The 24,114-nt window shown below is 27.0% G+C and overlaps 1 protein-coding gene across 1 annotated transcript in view; it reads right to left on the bottom strand.

Annotated features, from left to right (window-relative positions):
* Nucleotides 1-384: 384 nt before the first annotated feature.
* Nucleotides 385-24,114, bottom strand: part of LOC107454200 (DENN domain-containing protein 1B) — a 41,705-nt gene continuing 17,975 nt past the window's right edge. Inside the window, exons 12-22 of the mRNA XM_043043233.2 lie at nucleotides 22,654-22,699; nucleotides 20,526-20,627; nucleotides 18,153-18,380; nucleotides 15,931-16,068; nucleotides 14,114-14,152; nucleotides 12,350-12,382; nucleotides 11,131-11,193; nucleotides 10,770-10,886; nucleotides 7,730-7,806; nucleotides 5,380-5,593; nucleotides 385-1,461 (exon numbers count right to left, since the gene is read on the bottom strand). Of these exons, the coding sequence (XP_042899167.1) occupies nucleotides 655-1,461; nucleotides 5,380-5,593; nucleotides 7,730-7,806; nucleotides 10,770-10,886; nucleotides 11,131-11,193; nucleotides 12,350-12,382; nucleotides 14,114-14,152; nucleotides 15,931-16,068; nucleotides 18,153-18,380; nucleotides 20,526-20,627; nucleotides 22,654-22,699 (1,864 nt within the window). The 3' untranslated portion in view covers nucleotides 385-654. The remainder of the gene's footprint in view (nucleotides 1,462-5,379; nucleotides 5,594-7,729; nucleotides 7,807-10,769; nucleotides 10,887-11,130; nucleotides 11,194-12,349; nucleotides 12,383-14,113; nucleotides 14,153-15,930; nucleotides 16,069-18,152; nucleotides 18,381-20,525; nucleotides 20,628-22,653; nucleotides 22,700-24,114) is intronic.

Genomic DNA, 24,114 nt, shown 5'->3' with positions numbered 1-24,114 from the left:
AATAACATATATTATAAATTTTAGAAAACAAAACAAAGTAACATATACAAATAAATGTCATAAGATAAAAAGAAATTTACACAAATAAGTGCTAGTCCACATATATAAACATCTCATAATATACACTTCTTGCATAGTAGAGAACATAAATCCGTTGTTGTACGAACCTGCCTCGATTGCTTATTTAACAATCATACAAATGTAATCTCAATGAGCAAAGAGAAAATGACGCTGCTTTACAGCAACGTCCAAAAAGATACTTTGACTTTACAAGCAATGCACATTTTCTTTTTACAAGTTCAAATATATTTACACATTGCCCTCTCCTTTCGAATTATTGCACAGAAAATCAACTTCAAGCAAATTTTTGCCATGCTAGCTGAGTTTTTTTTTATTTCTTTGCGTGTTGGATTCCTATTCAGAACAGGGGAAAAAAGGCCCAATTCTTTCAACCTGAAGGCAAGTTAAATATTGCCTCTTCCTTTCAATTATTGCACAACAAATTAATTTCAAGTAAATTTTTGCTATGTTAGTCGAGTTTATATTTCTTCTTGTTTTTGGGCTTTTATTCAGAACAGTTGTAAAAACGTCTAATTCCTTCATGCAGAAAGCAACTAACATATCACTTTTCAATTATTGCATAATAAACCAACTTCAAGTAAATTTTTGCCATGTAGGCTGCGCTTTAATTTCTTTGTGTTTGGTTTTCGGACTCTTCTTCAGTACGTTGGCAAGGGGGTCTAATGCTTTCAAGCTGGAATCAAGAATGGAGCTTACCTTTTGTGTTTTCTCTGTGCTTGAAGATGCACTTTTATTGAATAAAGGTGAATTACTCAGTCCATAATCGTCCAACAAACTCCTTTCAGCATCGCTCAACACATTGCTACCATCTACAAAAAACTTTGAGGAGGACTTCATTTTCGGTGGAAGCGGTGGCTTCACTTCAGTTGCTGCGCTTTCAAAGTTGCTGCCACCATTCATTTGTAAATTAGCCTGAGCTGGCACAAAATTTATGACCTGTTGACGATACTGGGATTGCGCCGGGAAGGGAGGTACTACGATGCGTGGTAGAGCAACTCTTGGAGCACAGTAACTAGGAACTTGAATATAGCCAACTGGTTGATTAACCACTTGGTTTCCAGAGCTTGTGGATAAGTTTTGAATTGTGTTTTTCAACTCCATAACCCTAGAGTCACAGGAGGATTTTGGCGCCAAGAAAGACAAAAGATCTTTATCGTTGGCATTAGTCTCCTGTAATGGATCGAAAAGAGTGACATCATCTAATGACTCCAATTGTATGAGGTCGGCTGAAGTTTTTGAAGCACTTTGAGATGTTTCATGGTTCATTTCAGTATTAGCCTTGTTATTTTTAGCGTTTTTCTTGACTCGAGGTGGAGGTATTGGAGCAGGCAATACAGACTCGGATGTAACACAAAATGAATCATCAAATCCAACAGTTCCCTTAAATGAAAAACAGAAAATTATCACTTGCAAATTAAAGGCACTGTGTTGAAGTTTTAAGTATACCAACTGTCTAGTAAAAGTCTGGAATAATGAGTAGTTATTCCAGATCTTTATGTGAAAATCACAAAAACCTGTGGTCCATTTAGACTTATAGCAGGTTAATATTTGTGAAATTAAGCCGACCTGGAGGCCGAATGGTTAGCATGCCTGACTGCGGAGCCGCTGGTCGCGGGTTCAAATCCTGCTCAGGGCATGGATGTTTCTTTCTCTCTTTGTGCTCTATGTCATTTCTCTTATGTGTGTGATTGTGACCCGCCCTATAAACGGGTTTAAAGTTGTGTGATGTGGGCGATGCTGCTCCACCGCCGTGGCTTCGCCACAGGTGCCCACTGGGTAACGAGAAGAGAGTAGCAGTTCTGGCAGCGATATTCCACTATGACTAACTCTGGGGCACTNAAAAATATATATATATATATATTTGGGAAATTATGAAATATTTCCTCATAATTTTGGAAATTTGTAAAAATAGGATTTTATTTTGATATAGGATATATATTTTGGTATCAAATAGGAATTTCTATAGAATTTTTACTATTTCTAAAACACAAAAAATATGTTTTTTCATGGAGTTTTAGTTTTAAAACTATAAATTAAAAACATCACTGTCTGTTTTGCACTAAAATAATTTGTGAAGGGTTTATTTTAACAATAAAAAACTTTATGAAGGGTTCGTTAATGTGCCAAACTAACCAGAATTTCTGGCGAAATAAGCAGAATAGCTACAGTTTTTACAGCACACAAAAAAAGGACATCTTGCATAAGTTTTGATCTAATGATCAGATGTTCACATTCTAGGGCTCAAACTAGGACTGGTTCATGTGGCTAATTAATCATCAAGTAAGCTAATTAATTAGTGCAGGCAATATTTTATTTTAACTATCCTCTAACTCTCTCCATATTGTTTTTTTTTTCCTTTTTTTAGGAGGATAAAAAAAACAGATTTGAATTAATGACCTTCAAAACTGGAGGGGGGGGGATATCTGTAATTTGCAAAATATGGACCCAATAGTTTAGTCAGAGAAGCAGTCTAAAGTTTGAACCTCTTAATGTTAATTTTTTTGGTGTGCATATTTTACAATATCTCAAGAGCTTTTAAGGAGAATCAAAAAATTTTTTATACACAATCATTTAATTTATTTATCCAAATTGTATAATTGTGAGTACCAAATTTTGAATAGTTAGGTACAAATTTTTTTAAAGAATGTAATTCTGTATGGTAAAATACAAAATCTGTCAAATAGTTTCTATAAAATTGAATTTTAAATACAGTGGAACTCCAGGTTTACTTTCCCCATTTCACATGTTATCCCACTTCCTTTATTATTTTCTGCTGGTCCGTGAAAATTGCCTGTACCAATAATGTTAAATTAACTCATATTTTACGTTACACTTTTTAAGAAAATCCTGCTTTATAAGTTTTTCCAACAGATCAAAATTATTTTTTTTTACAAAGTTTGCCCTTTTTCTGAGTTTTCTTTTCCAAGAAATAAAAAAGAGACTTGTTTTTTGTAGCTTTTCTGACATTTTTTCTATTCTATTTTATTGTTTTTTGTCTGTGAGAGTAGAAAGGAAGTAAGGGAGCTTAATTGTAATATTTGGGAGTGGAATTTTTTTTAGCACAATTCAATCTTAAAATATTGTTATTATCCAATCATTTAAAGAAGGTTACATTAAACAACTGGTTAGGTAATCATTTCTTTTTCTTGATTCCGATAATCTGCAAGATGCTTCTAAAGCAAAAATAAACAGTCAGGGAGCTCTGAATTTGATATCCACAACATTGGACAGTGTCGACTCAAATGCATTGAAAGCTTCTCGTTATAAGATGGGAACATTGGCCTGTCGGAAATAAATTACATGTCTGAAGATCTTCCAAAGTGGATGATGCGCATATAAACTGTAACACACATCATATTCATTTTTAATTCTTTCAATATCTGATTTGATACTTGCTCCCGATGATAGTGATGAAAACAATGACGCTGAGTTAAAAATATCAGAGGATATATCTACAACTGATCTAGAGTTTGAAAGCATAAAAACTCTGAAACATTTGCAAATGTAAACCATAAAACAAACAATAGTAAGTGTTAAGAGCAATATTGTTGAAATTGTGTCCAAAAAAAAATGTAAATATTACACACTTTTCAAGTAGTTCATCTTGTAAACGTTAATTTTTGAAAAATATACACAAATTTTTTCTCCCCGATTTTACGTTTACCCGTTTTGTGTGTGTTGAAAACCTAAAATCAGGTTTCCACTGTATATGACTTTTTTAAAATTTGATTCCTCAGGAACTATTCAACTGATTTGTTAAAGTTTTTTCCCCCCTTCCACTAAGCGGTTCAAAGTAGTAAAACTATATTTTTTAGATTGCGACTTCCTGTTCCAGATTTTGAGGGTCAGGAATCTAAATCATTCAAATTAAAAATATGTTTATTCAGAGAAACTATGCTATCGTGACTGATTGATATAACTTAAAGTATTGTTTGAGCTAAATAATTATCATAGTTGAGGTCATCCCTGTAAACAATTCAGATTGAGCGCTAGAAAATGCAATGAAAAGTTATTCAAGATATTCGTTATTTTTTCTTTCTCGCATTGTATATAAAACTAAAGACAAAAGGGTTAACTGCATAGAGGCTCACCATTTCAAAGAGTCTGTGCATGATTAATAAAATAAGGCACACCACAATTTCTAATTTGAAATTTTAAAAGTATAAATTTTTAATGTGATTAAAATACTAAATTTTAATTGTTTAAGTTTACTATAATTAACCTTTTAAGATAATTGACCCAAGACATTGATACAAATGACAGAAATATTATCGATATTTTTCTTAGCTGAATGCAGCTTTTTAATTACAACTGCTCACTTTTCCATAACCACTTCATTATTTTTAATCTTTGGTTTAGCATTAGAAATCACAAACAAGCATTTTTGCACGATTTTCTGTCTTTAACCACATTTACTGATGGTTATAATGATGTATCATGCACAAAGAGACATTTCCTTAAATTATTCCCTTAATATTTTTACTTCAATAAGCACTTAAATTTGAATTATCTATATTTTTAAACCTACTATTTTAGCAAAGAAAGGCACAAAAGTAATTGTTAACTAATCGATTAAATATAATAATTATTTCTCCTCTATTTATATTTTATGATTATTGTTAAACTTATCTTTTTTTTGAGAAAGGGTCTGGTTGATATTTTTACTTCAATAAGTACTTCCATTCAATATCCCCTTTTATTTTTATACCTACTATTTTAGCAAANAAAAAAAAAAAAAAAAAAAAAAAAAAAAAAAAAAAAAAAAAAAAAAAAGGTAATTAACCAAGTAAAAATATTATTATTCCTCTATTTATATTTTATCATTATTATTAAATTTGTTTTTTTTTGTTTTGTTTGAGGAAGGGTCTGATTGCAAAGTTGCCCAGCATATAAGTCTTATGTTCTGTTTCGATACCACAGAATAGTGGGATATAAGTTTCATGGGAAATCCTAAACATGATATGTCCCAGCAGATGAAGAAAATTATCAACTCAAATACCATGAAAATTGTAAGTTATTACCCAAACGATTTTACAATAAAAAAAAAACATTTAATATTATTTTTTAAATTCTGCATATAAAATAAAATAATATAACAGGAGATGGAAAGTACATATTACATAAAAATTAAATTTTACTTCCATTTTAAGTTACTTTTGACATGTTTTTTAAAAATTTTTTTTATCATTATTTTCCATGGTGAAACAGCATAAAAAAGTAGTTTTAAGCCGAAAACCCAAAACACGTGTAGTTTACTGTATATATATATATATATATATATATAGAAAAAAACCTTACTTCACATTTTATGTCTTCAATAGTTTCATCCAAGAGACCAAATGAATTGATATTATCACTTGAAACAGAACATCTGCGATAGATGACATCGTGCAAATCTTCCATCAAGTCTAGATCAATCTTTTGCAATGCAGGACTATTTCTGCCAGCTTCAAGTGATTCTTCTGATGGCAAAGATATTTCATCCACGGTCAACATTTTATAACGACGGATACTAAAATTAAGACAAGACATAAAGCATTTTTTTAAAAAATTAAATTCAAACAATTCTACATTAACAGAAAAACAAAACTGAAATAGTACAAGGGTAGTCCAAATAAAAAGTGAACAAGTGGGAATGACTATTATAAGAAAAATACATAACAATAGCAGAGTCACAATTCAGTGTCATAAAGGAAGGTAAAGGGAGTGCACGGCAGATTGCTAGTAACTGATTAACCACTTCAGATAAGAGCATTTAAAGTGAATGTAAAGTTGAGCTAAGAAGGATGCTTTTGGAGAAGAGTAAAACAAAGTAGTTAGACTTTTAGTGACAGAAGATGATTGCATCATCCTTTTCATTCATCTCAGTTAAAATGCCATACAGATGTTAAAAGATATAACTCTTCGATCATTTATAGTAATTTCAGGAACAGCAGCAATGAATGATTTCATACAAACTTGCTAATAAGTTACACAAACTAACTGTTCTTTCCTTAATTTATAACCCTAAAGGATCACACTGCGATTTGTATTTTTCTACTGCTACTATATCATGTGTACACACTTTTTGTTTGGGCAACCATTATATATTTAGTTTCATGAACAGGGTGTGCAGCCAAATCTCTCAACAAAAAATAAGCACCTTTAAAGTACTTTTTAAGCACTCAAAAAATATTTTTAAGCACTATATACATTAACAAAATAGTTTACAAAAACTTTACATGATCATGATAAAATAACTATATCTAGTTTCCGACAAAGAATTCTTTTTTTGATTGTATTAGCCACAATAAAAAAAAATCGAGATTTTTTGGTTCAATTTCAGAGGGTGAAAAATGAAGTTTGAAATTGAGAATATCTTGGAAAATGCAGAAGAGTTGCACATGAGAGTGCAAGAATCTCACCGAACCCAGCTCAGTAGATGCGGACACCCAAGTATTTCTTCAAACAAGTAACATGATTAGGGTGCTATCATACGTTGCGGGCCGACGGTACGCTAAAATGGATTGTGGTTGAATGATTTGTGAAAACGTTGCATTGAACAAAGTGAAAATCACGCTTTTGCATAATACACAGCGAAAGTTGACACAGTAAAGGAAAAAATCTCATTTTCAAAAAGGAAAAATTAAGCACTTTTTAAAAACACTCCATGAAAAAAGTACTTTTAAGGGCTTTTAAAAACCGAAAATAAAAAAGATGCACCTTTTAGCACTTTTTAAAAACGCTATGCACCATGATGCAGAAGTTGAGAAACATTAACTGACTTTTTAATAAATTTATATTTTTCAATATTAATCTTGTATGAATTTTTAATCAATGTTAATAAGATATATATATATTTTTGATAGATTTTGACTCATAAACCTTAAAACATGAATGATTTTTTGCTCTGTTGATTAGTTTAGACATGTTCGAAGTCAAACTTGAACAGAGATAAATCAAGACATGCCATTGAAGTTTTAGAAAAAAGGATTAGCTGTGTGTAGTAAGAAAAATTTCAAAATATGTTTTCAAAGCTGCAAATTAAAACTTAATGCAAGAAAAAGACATATATATATAATTAATAAAATATAAAACAAAATGCTTCTGTTAATTGATTCAAAATGCTATCAGTTATCAAATTCAAATTTGGAATCTATTCTTTCTAAAAGCCAATCAGAAAATTTGATATTTTGTTTAAAATTATAAATAAATTAAACATTGAATCAGAATTCAATATTTTTATTTAATGTGTCACTAAATTTTTAATGTGATTAAATATTCGATGAAAAAAGCAAGCATCAAGCAAGATTTGATAATCTTCAGCTTCTAAAAAGAGTAAATAAGTTTATGACCCCCAATTTACTCTAATAAAATTTCCTGACAGAAAAATTTAATAAACTTTTTTTTCCTTCATGATATTCATAAAAGTTTTAAAAATTTTGCAGCAACAAATCGGGTAGAATAAATAAGGTATTTCAATCCCCTAGTACAAAACAGCATATCAAATTTTCGAAATTTTAAAATTGTCAATTAAATCAAATTAGGTATAAAAAGTGGAATTTTGCAAATCTTCAGAAAAAATGGCAGATCTATAAATATGATATAAAAAATATAAAAATGCATGATTAATAAAAATAAATTTATAAGTAATGAAAATATTATATACCCAGTGACAGCATCAGCCAAATTCATACCATCCAGTACACCAGATTTTAGTTGATCAGCATGGTTATAAGAGATGTGCTGTAACATTTGTAGAATGCAAAATATAAATATTGCTCAAACACAACTGACAAACAACACTATTTTAGTCATAAATATTAGTCACACATTAAAAAATTTCCATTTCGGATAAGAAATTTTTTTAAATAAAATTTTAAAATCCTTTAAATTTCTATTAAGTACATAACAGAATAAACTTATGTATTGTAACATATGTGTTGTATGCACTTAGTTATCTCTTTATACATAATTTTCAGATATTTTCACTTTTATAAGGCAATATTCATGGATATTTCGGGTATTATTGTTATTATTTTTTTTTAATATTTGTGATTCTTTTTTTCTATTTAAAATATTTTTGTTATGAATTTCGAATCATATTTTTCATTTTTATTTTACTCGTGAATTAGTTGCTCGGTTTTCCTTTATAAATTAGAGAAAATTTTGTTCCGAATTTAAAAATTTTAAATATCTTTCAATAATAAGTATTTATACTTAACAGAGTTTTTCAAGATATAAGAATTAGTTTTCAAACAGGCAATCTTTTAAATTTAGGAAAATCAAAAACGTTTGATAATAAACACAATTTTGATGTTCTTGAAAATTGTAACTAGAAATTAATACATTTTATTTTTGTCAAGTATTTATGGACATTTATTTTTTACATAAATTATGTATTTATTTTAATTATTGACTTAATATTTCAATGAAAATTTAAATAGAAGTTTTGATTTATAATTAAAGCAAGCTTTCCAAACTTTAAAGGGCTTTTTTTTATCAATATTTAATTATCAGGGTGCGTAGGAAAATTATTCAACAAAATATAAGCACTCTTCAAGCACTCAAAAAATTTTTTTAAGCACTTTAAAAAAATATCATAATTTGGCAGGGTTGGAAAGTTTTTGACAGTTCGCGGTTTTAACCCTTATGTCAAAAAAAAGAAAACTTTTGGTATTGTTTTTGACAATTGTCAAAAATCATGAAAGTTCGAATCATGCAAAATGAATGGCGTTTTCATACGCTACGGACTGACAATACATCCAAATAAATCAATAGATTGGGGTTGACTGAATTGAGAAAAAGTTGAATAAAACAATGTGAACTGTGTCTTTTTGCATAATTCGAAGCGAAAATCAACATGGTAAAGAAAAAATCTCATTTTGAAAGAGGGAATATTAAGCACTTTCTAAAAACACCCAATAAAAAAAAAGCACCTTTAAGGGCTTTTAAGAAACGAAAATCGAAAATAAGCACCTTTAAGCACTTTTTAAAAATGCTACGCACCCTGATTATATTAAGGTCATTTTTTGATGAATTTTAGAAGCTTTTTCTGCATTTAAAGACATTTTTTTTAAAAAGAATTTTTAAGTTATCAATATTTTAGACTTGATAACAAATGTCACAAAATCCTCGTTACATTTTTTTGTCATGCAATTAAATTTGTTTATTGCCACACTTGATTTAAGAAGAAAATTTTTACTCAATGGTTGGTCTAACACCAAAAACCTAATGGACTTTCAAATAAAAATCAAGGACTTTTTCAAAATTTTTAAGAAAAATTTGCAATTCTCTTAAAAATAATGATATAAAAAAAAACAGTTCAGTGTACAATTAAGATATATAAATCAATAATTTTCAATCAGAAATAACTGTTATCTAGAAATTTTGAAAATAATTTTAATTTATAACCAAACTTATCTCAGTTTGTTATAACTTTTAATTTATAACAAATTATTTTGTGTGTAATTAAAAAAAAATATTTTAATTATTTTGTTTTTTATTTTTGAGTTTCCCCAAACTTCATTTAATTTATTAAAAAATTGCAGTTTTAAACTTTTCTAAAAGCGAAAAATAATCACTTTGGCTCAAACGTTAGTACTACACCCACAACACACGTTACTGGTCTTGTAAACAATTGATTTCAAAATACTGACAGCAGTAAATGCACGAATCATGAATAATATTTACTTTGATGATGATAAAGCTCAAACTTAGGGGAAAAATGACTGATTTACGAGTACTTGAAATAGTTTCTAGTACGTCTAGGAGCCCTGTGCTATTACGAGTAAAACTCAAATGAAATGCAGAATTTAACACAACTGCTTTACAAATTTTCAAAATTAAAGGGGAAGTGAAATCAATAAATGTATAAGTTACTTTCTAGTTCATTCTACAGGAATTAAAGCTGGTTCATAAAAGTACAAAATTTTTAGTTATTTCTTAACAATTTTTAGCAGAGCTAGGTTTAACAAACAAATTGCCTTGGTACTTAATATCTCCTTATAAACAAGTTCTCCTCTAAGAGTTATTTGCTCTTTTTTCTTTTAGCAGTTGATCAGACATGTGATTACAGGAAGAAATTATCTGAAATTTTTTTCTCAATACATTCTTAGAGCAAAGGAAAAAAAAGGGAAGAAATTTGCCACCTTTTCTTATCAGTGTCTGATCAATAACTTTTATGATTAATTTAAATCAAACTATGAAAACATGCTTTTTTTTCAATTAAATGTTAGTTCCGCTGAAACCAAATTTGACTACGCAATTTTACAGCACTTTGCTCATTTGAAATAATCCATTATAAATCTTAGTCCACAAAATCTATTAATAAGTTTTATTGATAAGATTTTCAAACTGTAATTAATAAAGATTTGAAACAAATTATGTGAAAAATATTTAAATTACAAGTTAAAATCCAGATCAATGAAAAACTAGATATTTTAATAATACATTTTTCCTCAATAGATAAAGAAATTTAGAAAATCAACTTAAATATAATAATAAAATTTGCACTGTTAAAAACAAATGAAAATAAATTATATAGATGATTTTATTCTTATTAAAATAGACAATTAAATAAATTAATTGATTATAATTCATAAGAAGAAAAAATAGATCATAAATCAAACCTATTTAAAAAAATTGATTGAAATGAAATGTCATTTAAAACTTGGTCACAAAAATGTTTTTTTAAAAATAATGTATACCTTATTTTTACTTCGGGCTTTTGGAAATCGATTTGCTCTAATTGAAGTAGGGCTCGATGGAGCACTTTTAGGTTTCTCCAAATAGCTATCAAAAGTCAAATCAGGTTGGCTAGGATGCTAAAGGGAATGTATTAAGTAGTTTAGGAGTTATGATTATTGTTTTAGTCACAAACCATATTATTGGATATAAGCAACACTCAATCAAAAATACTTGCAAAAAAAAACATTACATTGCATAACATAATTAGATAATACAAATGTTAAAAAAATTACATTATAATACTTATATTATTGGATGCATATAAGCGATGAAAACAAACAAATAAATGCAAAAAATAATAATGATAATAAAAAATCTAACTTTTTGAATATCTTGAATTTTGGATCGAATATCCTTGTATGCTCGTTTTCCCTTGTCTTTCACCTGAAATTATTTTTCAATAATTAGACCAATTATTCTAATACTAGTGAAATATTTTACAAATAAATAAAAGAGGTTGTTTGTAATGGTTGATTTGGATTACTTTGAATACCAAATTTGTTGACACAAAAAACAAAAATGGCAATACCGTGCCAACCACAAACAATTTAATTACATAATGAAGGTAATAAAATCAAACAATGTTACTCACTTTAACAGTCTGACGTGAAAACTTAAAAAATACGAAATATAAGAAAGATCATAGTTGAATTTTGGTTCTATATTTTTGGGAAGAATGTAAGCTATTTAATATGGAAATCCTGGTTAGTAATTGCTAAAAGAAATATGCATTAAGTAGTATCATGCAATTTGGTTAAATTTTAAGAAGAATTAAACCAATTGCACTATAATACTCATATTGTACATCCTTTTTCTACCCAATTATTATATAAGTCAAAAAAGAAAGGGGTAATTGGTACAAGAGTTGAATAAATAGATTTAATCTCAGTTGTTAAAATAATGTATGACAGTAGAAATATCGTAATATGATTTAAATATTTTAAAAAACGTCAGAATCACTGAATTAGTAAAAATGAAAAAAAGACTTAAATAATACACATAAAAAATTTGAAATCATAAAAAAAATTAAATATAATTATATTTATTTCTATTTTTTTGAAAGTACACACTCTTCCATTATTTAAAAACTGTGGCAATGAAGTGGATTAATTTTCCTTATTACATAAATTATTTTTCAAGAAACTTATGCAAACCTTTTATCTTTGATACGTATACATGTTCTTAATAATATGCAGTGAAAATAATGCTATACATTTTTCTACAAAAACTGTATTAAGATACACAATTTTATTTAATATAACTCTGATAAGTGAGTTCATACTTTGTTTTTAATGTCTAAATGCAATAGTAAAATAAACTTCAATATGAAAGATTTGTTGACTCAAATATCTGTAGCTGGATAAAGAGTTTAACATCCAGCTACAGATATTTGACTTTACAAGTTTGATTGCATTAATACAAATAATTAAAAAATACAAAGTTTGATTAAAGATATAACATAACATATTACGTAGAAATTAGTTATTAAAAAAAAACGATTTTAAAAGTGAAATAAAATATGTACAGATGATAGACTTACAGATTTATAAGCATGCTTTACTGCAGGATTTGTCTAAATGCAAAACAAAGAAAATAAAATGTAATTAAAAATATTTATTCAATATCTAAAACTCAAATAAATGAAATAAAAATGACAAAATAATAATAAAACAAAAATGATTTACAAATCAAAATAACTTATAAATCAACATAACAGTAAAAAAAAAGAAAATAACATGAGTTATAAAAAAAATGATATTTAATATCGCAAGACATGGAACATCTTATGAAGGAGAAGAAAGCTTTCCTTTTCTTAAAAATGTGTTTAGAAGATTTTTTTACATTAATAAATGAACCATTCAAATCAATTAAAGCACTGATAACATTATTTAATGATAAACATGTTATTAAAATTTGTATTTTTCAAACACTGTTATTGATTAAAACTTTTTACAATTGTCAAAGCACAATGTTTAATTTAATGGTTTTATTCAAATACCATAGTAAGAACCCCCATAACCTTAGACACAAGGGTATATCAGAAAATGCATCTGATAATTGGGGGACCTTTTTTAAGTGTAGAAACATTACAATGTAGGTTAATTTACTAAAAAACAATAACGTTTTACACAATAATGTAGTTTTTATACAATATCATGAAAACATATCATAGATACAATATTGTTTTCTGTTTTATTGTAGTTTTCCTAGAGACACATTTTAGAATCATCATCATAAGGGATCGTAATAATGGGAACAACTGCTGTAATATTGATGAAGTATGCACCACAAGCATGGTAGAAGGGGTGAATAACTAAAGAGCCATATAATTGATTACTCTCAAAATATAAGTTTAGCTGCAATCTGGAAAATATATATTCAATAGTTTTGGTAACAGAGCAGAAAAATTTTTTATATCTCAATGTTTAATTTGATTTTTCTTCAAAATTTTGGAACCAACGAATTGAATCAAAATTTTTTTCCGCACAATTATAAAATGTGTTTATCCAAAGATAAAAAAAATTTTTTTACAAAAATTTATAATCTATAATTATTTAATTTACTAATTTTATTAAAAAAAATGCATATAAAATTTTTTAATATTTGAACATTTCAATTTTAATATTGGAATAGTTCATAAAAAATACTCACTTTACTTTTAACATTCTTCAAAAAAGCTCCACCCTCTTTCTAGAATAATTATAATAAAATAATTAGATCATTAAAACAATATAAATTAAATAATAATGTTATTCAGAATTTAGCATCTATTCCTATAAAAACTTAACTCTCTAACCTTGCTTTATTTATATTACAGGCAATGTATGAAATGTCAGCGAAAATTCCTTTTAGAATCATCAATTGGAATTAATTATTTAATTAATTCATCTATTGGTATCNAAATAGGTTGTTATATTGATGAAGGATGCATCACAAGCACGGTATAAGATGTGAATAATAGAGAGAGTCATATTATTGATTACTCTCAAAATATAAGTTTAGCTGCAATCTGGAAAATATATACTCAATAGTTTAGGTAATAAAGCAGAAAAAATTTGGATATCTCAATGTTTAATCTGATTTTTCTTTAGAACTTTGGAACCAAAGAACCGAATCAAAATTTCCCCCCGCACAATTATAAAACGTGTTTATCCAGAGATAAAAAGTAAAAAGTTATTTTTTACAAAAATTTATAATCTATAATTATTTAATTTACTAATTTTTTAAAAAAAATCCATTTAAAATTTGTTAATATTTGAACATTTCAATATTAATATTTGAATATTTCATAAAAAGTACTCACTTTACTTTTAACATTCTTCAAAAAAGCTCCACCCTCTTTCTAGAAGAATTATAATAAAATAATTAGATCATTAAAACAATATAAATTAAATAATAATGTTATTCAGAATTTAGCATCTATTTCTATAAAAACTTAACTCTCTAACCTTGCTTTATTTATATTACAGGCAATGTACGAAATGTTAGCAAAAATTCATTTTAGACTCATCAATTGTAATCGATTATTTGATCAATTCATCTATTGGCATCAATTAATTAATCAATTTAGAATTAACTATTAGAATAAATTAATTTTTCACTGAAACACACAAATTGTAATATAAGTGGCCAATTTTTATCTATTTTTTTAAAAAAAATTTCCAATTACTAAAAACAATAGTGCCATACTATCCTAATAGCCGTACAATCATTCCACACTTTGCTGGCCGACTTTAAGCATTGCATGCAGTGCAGGATTTCAAGCTTCACTAGTAAAATATAAATTCTTTTTTTCTTAATAGGTGATGAATTGGTGGATGATAAATTATACTAGAGAAATTTTTTTCCCCCTGTTGCATGAGATTCGTTTTTAACAGATCTTGGGTATTTTTATGTCGCTGATTTCAATTTATTTTCCAAGCTACAGTGCTTTGTAAAACGACCTTTAGTCTATTTTTTTGTCAAAATGTACAAGTTTAAAAACCTTATATATAACAGGGGGTTGAATAAATGTAGCGAGAAACTTCTAGGGGAGTTAGGGCACATCATTAGGATTAAAATTGAATAGGAACTCATACTTGGAAATGTGCAGTTAGGGGCCCTTTCCTATTAGGAGTTGTTTCATGTATTTCTGAACAGGTTTTTCAAATGAGGATGCACCCGTATATGTGTATAACGACATTTCCAGGCATTGGTTCCTATGCAATTTTAATCCCGATGATGTGCCCTAACTGCCCTTGAAGTTTGTCACAACATGTACGCAGCCTCTGTAATATAATGCTTTTAAATTTGCACATTTTGACACTAAATAGACTAAAAATATCCTTGTAAAAAAATCTGTAGCTTTAGGAGCAAAACTAATTTCAGATTTGAAATTCCCACACCTCAATCAGGCAAGATCAAGTACTTTTATAAATGTATCAAATTTTTTTTCCCTAGTGTTATTTCTCATGAAAAGAAAATAGTTTTCCAGCAGATGTTAAATGATATATAAAATAAAAGTAATACAGTCGAACTCGTATATAACGAGCACAAAGGGACCGTAGCATTGTACTCGTTAAATCCGAGTGCTCGTAATAAACAGGTTCTTAAGGCAGGCGTGCAACCAGAAAAGGAGGAGGGGGGGCTTGGGAGGTCAAATGATTGAGTTACTTAACATTTAATTAATACTTACTTACTTTAATTACATTAATTAATTTAATTAAATAATTTTCTTAATTTAATGACAACTTGCTCCCCCTCAACCAGCAAAAATTTTCTAGTTGCGCTACAGTCTTAAAGGACAATTAAGTTTCATTTCGCGTTTTTATTTTTATTTTGCGCGCATTGTCTTTTCTTATCATTTTGAAAAAAAGATAAGACAGAAAGACTAAAAAGATGAGAAAAAAGATTGAAAGACAGAAAAATATTGCTCGCTAAAACCGGGTCTTGTTCTTTAAAAGCGACTTCTGTTCCATAGACTTAACATTGATCAAACCAAATATTCTCGTTTCCCTCGTTAAATCTGAGCTCGTTATAAACGAGTTCGACTGTAGTATAAATGTATAAAAGGTACAAGTTATAAAAAAAAGGAAATTGACACATATTTAAAACATTTTAAGCACAAATATCCATACATACTTTCATTGTAGCCATCCACTCCTTGTATTGCATTTTAAGATTATTATTTGAGTTCACTTCATAAGAATTAACTTCAAACTCAAATTCATCACTAAAACCAATCCCTGAGTTCAGCATGTCCAGTCGATTTTCAATGAACTAAAAAAATGGCATATTAAAAGATTATAAAAATAGAAGATGTTATTCAATTAAATAGAAGATATTAAAAGGAAAAAGGTAAATATTTTTTTATAATTAAATTTAATTGAAAACAATACCAATACATATCTCACAGTCACAATTGCAAATTTTGCAAAAATTTCTAGGATAATGGAAAATATATTATACATATTATAGTATACATTATTCATACAAAATAATTATATATATTATAATGGAAAATATGGTAGTTGGTGTAGATGACTAATTGAAGTATATGATGAAGAAGGATAATAATCATTATGAAACTTTTATTCAGTAGCTGTTGTAGAGCTTGAGATACAAAATTAAAAGGATATTTTATCGAAATGACTTTCTAAGTAAAATAATAAATTTTGCATATTCATATTAATGGGGACCGGCTTCAGGATATAAATTCCCCACCATCTGCCTGATCATAAGCCAATTCAAAAATAAGCATTTAATCAATGGTTTAGAAATACAAGAGAGATGCATTATAGGCATGTTCTTGTAAAAGAACACTGCCAAAAGTCAAGCCAATTCAGCCAACCTCCCAATATCTAATTTTTAGCATTTAAATAATTTAGATTTAAGTTAAAAAAAAGTTCATTAGAAATTAAAGTAAACTAAATAATGTACATGCTAATGTTTAATATGATTGAAGAAACAAAGGTTGCTTAAAAATAAATTTTGATATTTATTTGATGTAACATTGAATGATAATTAGCTATACATTTGCAATGAAATAAAAAGTTAGCCATAAAATTTTTTAAGAACAGAAATATTTGCATTCACTCTATATGAAATTGAATTGATTTATTTATTTAAAGATTACTTATTTATTTAGTTAAAAATAAATTCATGAAATAAAGAAAACTTAAAAGGAAAGAAATGTGAAAAGCCTATGTAATTACATTACACACATAATACCACAAAAGTTTCTTAAAAATCTGTTGAACTGTTAATTGCCCATTCATTTTCAATAACAGTACATTTTTAAATGTTCCTTTTATCCAAAGGAAAAAAGACCGAAGTTATTTGGTTATTTTTTAGAAAGAGAAGTGTAATAGGTTTTTCTTAGAATAGAAACAGAGACATAATTGTTTTTATGTTAAATAATATGCTGTTTGATATAGGCCAAGATTAAGAAATTTCTTTTAGTGGCTAGTAGGAACATTTTAATCAATGGCCACTTTATCATAAATTTTAAACAATAAAATGTTTTTTTTTTTGAATTGCTTAACATTTTTAATAGTTGATAGTTAACGTGAAACATTTCTAATAATATGAATAATGTAAGGAGTTTCTTTTGAAGCCTTTCTCAAAATATGATAAACATAACAAAATAAATTCCTAAAAAGAAGAAAAATTTTAAGAAATAAGTATTGAAATAATGTATTTTTTATAATACTATAAACTATTTATAATAATTAAATTTTTATTAAAAAAATAATAAATTGCACATGCGGATCAATTTCAACGAAAAAATTGGTGATAAAAAGACAATTGCCAAACAATATTTTAACCACCATATGTTATATTAAAGCCCTGTGGCTGGATGTGGCCTTAAATTTTCCCCAATACAGTTTGATAATCCTCAAACACCTATTTATCGTAAATAAATAATCCCGAGAAACTGAAGGGGATTATTTAAGATATATAGGTGTACATTACCTGATTAAAAAACATAATTGACTTTAAAAATATACAGATGGTTACAAAAGTCGACATGTTTCAAGCGCTTAAAAATAGGTTGGTTGTTACTGAAAAATTGAAAGCAAATGCTAGATTCAAAATTAGAAAAAACCGCAGTAGCCAAGAGTGAAGCAAAAATAAATACTTCAGTTTTTCTAATTTTGATTCTCACCTTTACTTTCCATTTTTCATTGGCAACTTTACGTTTTATATTTAAAATCATTCTAGTTTCTTTTCATTCAAGCCTGGCACGTCTTGAAAATAGACGACTATTTTTAAGCGCTTGAACCATACATACTTTTATTTTCATCTGTACATTTTTTAAAGCAATGAAACATTTACAATTAAGTAATACCTATTGATCCTACCTGTTGAAAGATTTGCAAATGTAGCATAGTTTCAAGAAAAGGCTGAACTGATGATGAGCGAGTTTGGATAAATGCATCCGCATCAAAAGTAATCTTTTTGCCAATCTCCATCTTCAAAGAGTCCCTGTAACCACCAATCAATTTGACTAAGGCTCTCATGAAAGCTCTAGAAACTCCATCCCCGAGCATCATGTTCGGATTTTTCAAACTTCTCTTCAAAGAAGAAACCTAATAAATACGTAAATAAAGAGCAAAGTTAGGATTTTGCAGATTAAGGAATTTTCAGTTGCTTTTTCCTTTAAGAGGACGCCCAAAAACGGGAGAAACTTTTCGTTGCTAATTTTCTTTCCAGGAGTGATTGTGACAGGAAGTGAAAAACCCTGAAAATTTCATGAGCAAATTTTATGATGTAATATTTTTAATTGCCTGAATACGATTCACAATGAAAGATTTAAATCAAGAAAATACGAAAATGGATTTTTGATATTAAAATGATCGCGTGGTTATGAATCCCGATATTAGTTTTAAATAATAAAAGCGATTAAAATCCGATACACCAAAAAAATCAAAATTGCAGAAGAGTAACTTGTTTTGTTAACAAGATTTAGCGAAAGTTTCAAAATGTAAACTTTAGAACCTAATTCAATAATTTTTTGATTGTGGTGAAAATTTCGATGGATTGTAAGTCTTGATTCGCGAAAGTTCATCAATCAATAGTTTTGAGATACGTGGAATTTCGTAAAAAATCACATGCCCTGCTCCTAGTTTCTAGATCTGGACAGGCGATACGAAAAACCTGGAATTCTGGGGTACACCCGGAATACAATCACACCTGTCTTTCACCTCCATTAAAAAACAAAATGTGATATCAGGCAAACCTAGAGTAAGCCATTAAGTTTCTGTTGCTGAAAAAAAAAAATCCAAATATAAAGATACAAAGAAATTATTGGAAGTGAACATCTCCATTATGTAATCTTAAGTTATTGTCACATAATTTATTTTCATTTTGATATTTTAAAAATTTCTTTTCAGTATTTGAAACTTCATGGCTTACTCTAAGTTTGTTTGAATTCACTTTTTCAATACTTTAAATTTTAAATTAGTTACGGAGGTGAAAGAATTTGCAATGAAAAGTTTCCTCCCGTGGTATGGCTTCCTCTTGAAGGTATCATTTATAATTTTTTAGTTATCTTCAACTACTTTTCGATCCTTTTCTTTTTTTAGCCAATTTTTACCAAGTTCAATTGATATTATTAGTTTTATGAACATTTTGCTGGTGGATTAGATTTTTCTTTATAAATTAATATACATTTTTCACTAAATCTTGTATTTTAAAAAGTCCGAATAACAAGTTTTCATACTAATCAGAGTTTTGAGTTTTTTAAGACCTAAGCAAGATCTTGAACAGCATGCCTTCTTTTAATTTTAAAAACATCAGAAAACATTTGATAATACACAATTCTGACATCACTGAAGATTGTAACAAAAGACTAATATATTCTTATATATCGATATTTACTTATTTAAAAATTACACATTTAATTTATTTACTACCTTAATTTTTTATCAAATTTATAAATGCAGGTTACAATTTGTAATACTTTTGTTTAAAAAAAAGGCTAATATAAAACATGAAAATATAATCTGATATATTTTTCCTTTTAAGTTAAATTTCACGGCTTTTAGAGTCTTTCTTTTAATTTTTTTTAAACATTTTTAAGGACACTTTTCATGAAATTTTAGCTTGTCAATAACCTAGCCCTGATAACAAGAACAATTATTCATGAAATATTTTAAAAATCTAAAATTTCAAGAAATAAATTGTCACAAAATGAACCAAGTTAAAAGCTTATTAACATTTTTAGCAATATTATTAAAAGAAAATAAAATTATTTCATATTATTTGTCATAGAAACATCCTTAACATTTAGAATTTTTGGTTAATTTCATTTTAAGTTCATAAAATTTCTACAATATAAGGTACAAATAAACAAATACAAAAATATACTATTAAAAATTTATAAGGAAGAAATAACATTCATTTCATCGACTACCATACTAACAAGTTTTGCAAAGTATATACAAAATATGCTGATAAAAATTCAAAAGAAAAAGTTAAACATTAATTTAATTCATTACAATACTCGTAAGAATCGAAAAGTAAATATAAAATATATTGATATGAATTTAAAAGAAAAAAATAATCATTTGTTTAATTAACTAAAACAATAGCAAGTATTGTGAAGTAAATACAAAATATATTGATAAAAATAAGAAAAATAAACATTCATTTCAATGATTACAATACTTGCAAGTGTTGATATCAATACTGATACATGCATGAACACAAATAGTAAGAGAGAAGAAACTTACTATTTCAGGGGGTAAAGTTTCCAGATCCTTAAAAGGTGTTTTGACTCTGTTATAATCAGCATCAAGAACAACAACTTCATTTAATTCACTCTGCTTAAATTCCTAAGAATGAATAAAATACATATAAATAAGAACACAAAAGAGAAAAAAGAAATGTATTTTTTTTTTAAACATAATAATATTTAACCACTAATCTCAGTTGGCTTAACCTCTTTAGACATGCGTCAAATTTTTTTTCTCAAAAAGAGACTTATAATACTATCTTTGAAGCAAGAGCAATTTATGTAATTTTATGTGTTTTATTTTTAATTTTTAACAATTAATGAACATTGCAAAATGTTCGAAGTATCTGTATCAAATTTGGAAAATGATTTAGTATTTTTTTAATTTAATTAAAAACTCAATTGTTTATATACAAATTTTCGATTAAAGTTTGAGTTTTATTAGGAAGTGAAGTCTTAGTAAATCATGGAAATATAATTGTCAGAATATAAAATATTATTCGTAAAACTTAATTGGCAGCAAAAAGTGGCTGGAAGGCAAAAATTCATAAATTGTCAAATGCAGAAAATGAAATTTCCTTTTTTAAATTTTATTTATAACATTAATAATGCAAAACTAAACTACTTTTAAAATTGATTCACTGAATACTATTTTACTTTTGTGTCCCAAAAATTTTAGTACTTATTGCAAAATAAAAATGTTATCCTAAGTTTAGTTTCATTTTATTTTATTTTTTTAACTGTTCTATAAACTAAGTGTATTAATTATTTTTTCTTAGTAATTGTTTCTTCTTTTCTTTTACTTTTTGAACATTCAATAAAAGAAATATAATGTTAATTTTATGCCATAAGAGTTGTGTCTGAATTTAACTAAATCCAAAATAAAACAATTACTGTGTTAAACAGAAAATTGATATGGATGTACAGCCAGCCTGTACAAATATTTTATACTACAGTTATGTATTTTAGTAAAAGAATAGATAGTTCTTTTTGTCTCATGCAATATCAATAATGCAAGTTAAAGCTTACAATTACATCTAGATACAAGATAAAATAACTTCTCTTTTAAATTGTTAGCTTGCTGAAAATTTATAAAACCCTAACTCAGTTATTTAGCAGTATAAAATAGTATGATCTTTACTTTTCTCTATAACTTTTTTTAATTATTATTCTAGAGGGTAGGTTTTCTGAATTTGGGCAACAGATCTAGTTTTAAACAGACAACTGGCAAATGACCGCTAAGCTTAAATTAGCACAAGTTGCCTAAAGGAAATTTAGTGCTTTTACTCAGAAAATATTTGACTGTTATTTCACAATTTTGGAAGATTTATTTAAAATATTGAGAAGTCTCTTAATTAAAATTAAGAGACTTCTCAATATTTTAAATAAATCTTATAATAATCTTTAAATAAATCTTATTTCTTATTTTAAATTGTTTAATTAAAGAAAAAAAAATGCAGAACATCACTTTGCTTTTGCAAATTTTCACTGCTTCATAAAAAAATCAAAATAGTTCTGCTACTAATCCTATTTAAAAATTTACAATTTTTTTAAATATTTTTTTTTATAAATCAAGCATAAAATATTAAATTTTGAGACAGTTTATAGCATTAAATTATAATAGCAGTTTTACTAACTTTAGAATGACTTTTAGTTATTATAACTTTTGAATCCAATGATAAATTTATAATTAATTTAATTTTCTTGCAATTAATGAAAAGATACGGAGAAATCTTCAGAGGAAAGCCTTGCTCCACATTGGGCTGTCTGGCCAACTATGGTGAGGAAGATGAATTAATTTAATAAAACAATTACAAAACTGTAATTGTAAAAGATCTAGTTCATTGGATCTGTTTACCCTAGTAGTTTCGTCTTAGAAGAAGATCTAATAGATCTAATATTTAAACTCATTACAAAATAGATGACGACGTATTTGACTAGTCAATTTCAAAATATTATGTTAAAACTTTTCTTAAACTTCATATAATAACAAGACACAGAATAAAAACAAATTCACAAATGTTAGTCGAGTTTTGATTAAGAAAAAATCTGCTAATCAAAATATTAATAACAAATTCAAAGAACCCAACAAAATTATTATTAAAATTATTAAAAAGTGAACTTACCATGTAAGTTGTATGTGGTACACCTATTAGATATGGCATTGGTGCACTAAAAATAATAAATAAGTAAGTATTTAATCAAGGTATGAAGTTAATTCTATAAAACTAAATTTAAATCAGTGTTAGGGTAAAACTAAACATTTGACTTACTAGGCTATATTTTTAAACTTCCATTAATCACCTAACTTATGCAAAATATTATTTTTAAATTATATGATAAAAATTTTGTAATTTTTAAAAATGTTAATAAGTTACAGTAATATTCTTAATTTTAAAAATTGATATTAGTTATAATGAATTTGAAAAATCGAATTAGTTATGATAAGTTAAGTCATCTAAATTTTTTAAAAAATTGAGTAAAAAAAAAATCACAGCTATTAAATTTTGAAGAAAAAAAAGAAAAAAACTAATAATTTATACATTGCATATTTTGATAGTGTGAGAACAATTTTCTACAAGCTTAAGTCGCAACTCATATAAAGCCTTGAAGTACTTTTTGCATTAGCTTTTGCAAATAAAAACACATCTCATTCTCAAAATTTTGAACCTCAAATGTTGTTCAAAAACAAACATTTTCACATATCTGCATTTTTCTTATTCTCAAACAAAATTTTCAACTATTATATGAATTATTTGACAATTATTATTATTGGCCAAATTATTTTACTTCTTATTTTTTGCACAGAGAGTGTTTTTAACAGCAATTATTATTTTTCTTAAATTAAATGTTAAACTACAAGTACTTTTAGTGCAATTTGTGCCCAATTTGCTGCTATTTTTATACCTTTGTACAACAAAATGAAAACCACAAATGCTATTAAAGCGGTTAAATTTTGAAGAAAGTCAGGTAAAAATTGAAAGTGTTATTGTGTCTGCTGCTTGTATATCTAAAAAAGTGTCAAACATTATTGGTTTTGTAACATTCGATTTCACGTTTCTTTTTTATTTATTTACTATTTAAAGTTTAATTCGAAATTTCTAAAATATTGTATGTTTACAAACATTACATGCCTAGTAGCAGAAAACCTCCAGCATGGCAGTGATTGCTACAGTTTATCACAGCATTCGCAGATCACTTTTCATCTCAGGCTATTAAAAAAAATATGGAAACGAACTGCTGAAACTTTTTTGAATTTTAAAAAATTTCCCTGAACTTATTTCAGTCAGAATTATAGAACTAAGTTGAGGGAACATTGCAATGAACAAAAAGTTAAAAAAAACTTTTTCTGTTATAATTTTAAACTCTTATACTGTATAAGGATTTAATCCACTTTTTAGTATCATTATTCATTTAGAATAAATTCAGGTAACGAAGTTTTTATGTATATCTTTTCAAATTTTGTTACATATCTGAATTTTTACCATAATAATCCTTGCCTAACTGCATTAAGGTAGCAGACTAAGTTGGAATTATGAAAATAGAGAACCAGGTTTACTGTATATTTTCTATTGCCGAGATATGTA

Source organism: Parasteatoda tepidariorum, chromosome 8 (assembly GCF_043381705.1).
Source record: "Parasteatoda tepidariorum isolate YZ-2023 chromosome 8, CAS_Ptep_4.0, whole genome shotgun sequence".
NCBI lineage: Eukaryota > Metazoa > Arthropoda > Arachnida > Araneae > Theridiidae > Parasteatoda > Parasteatoda tepidariorum.
This window is presented reverse-complemented; position numbering and strand designations above follow the sequence as displayed.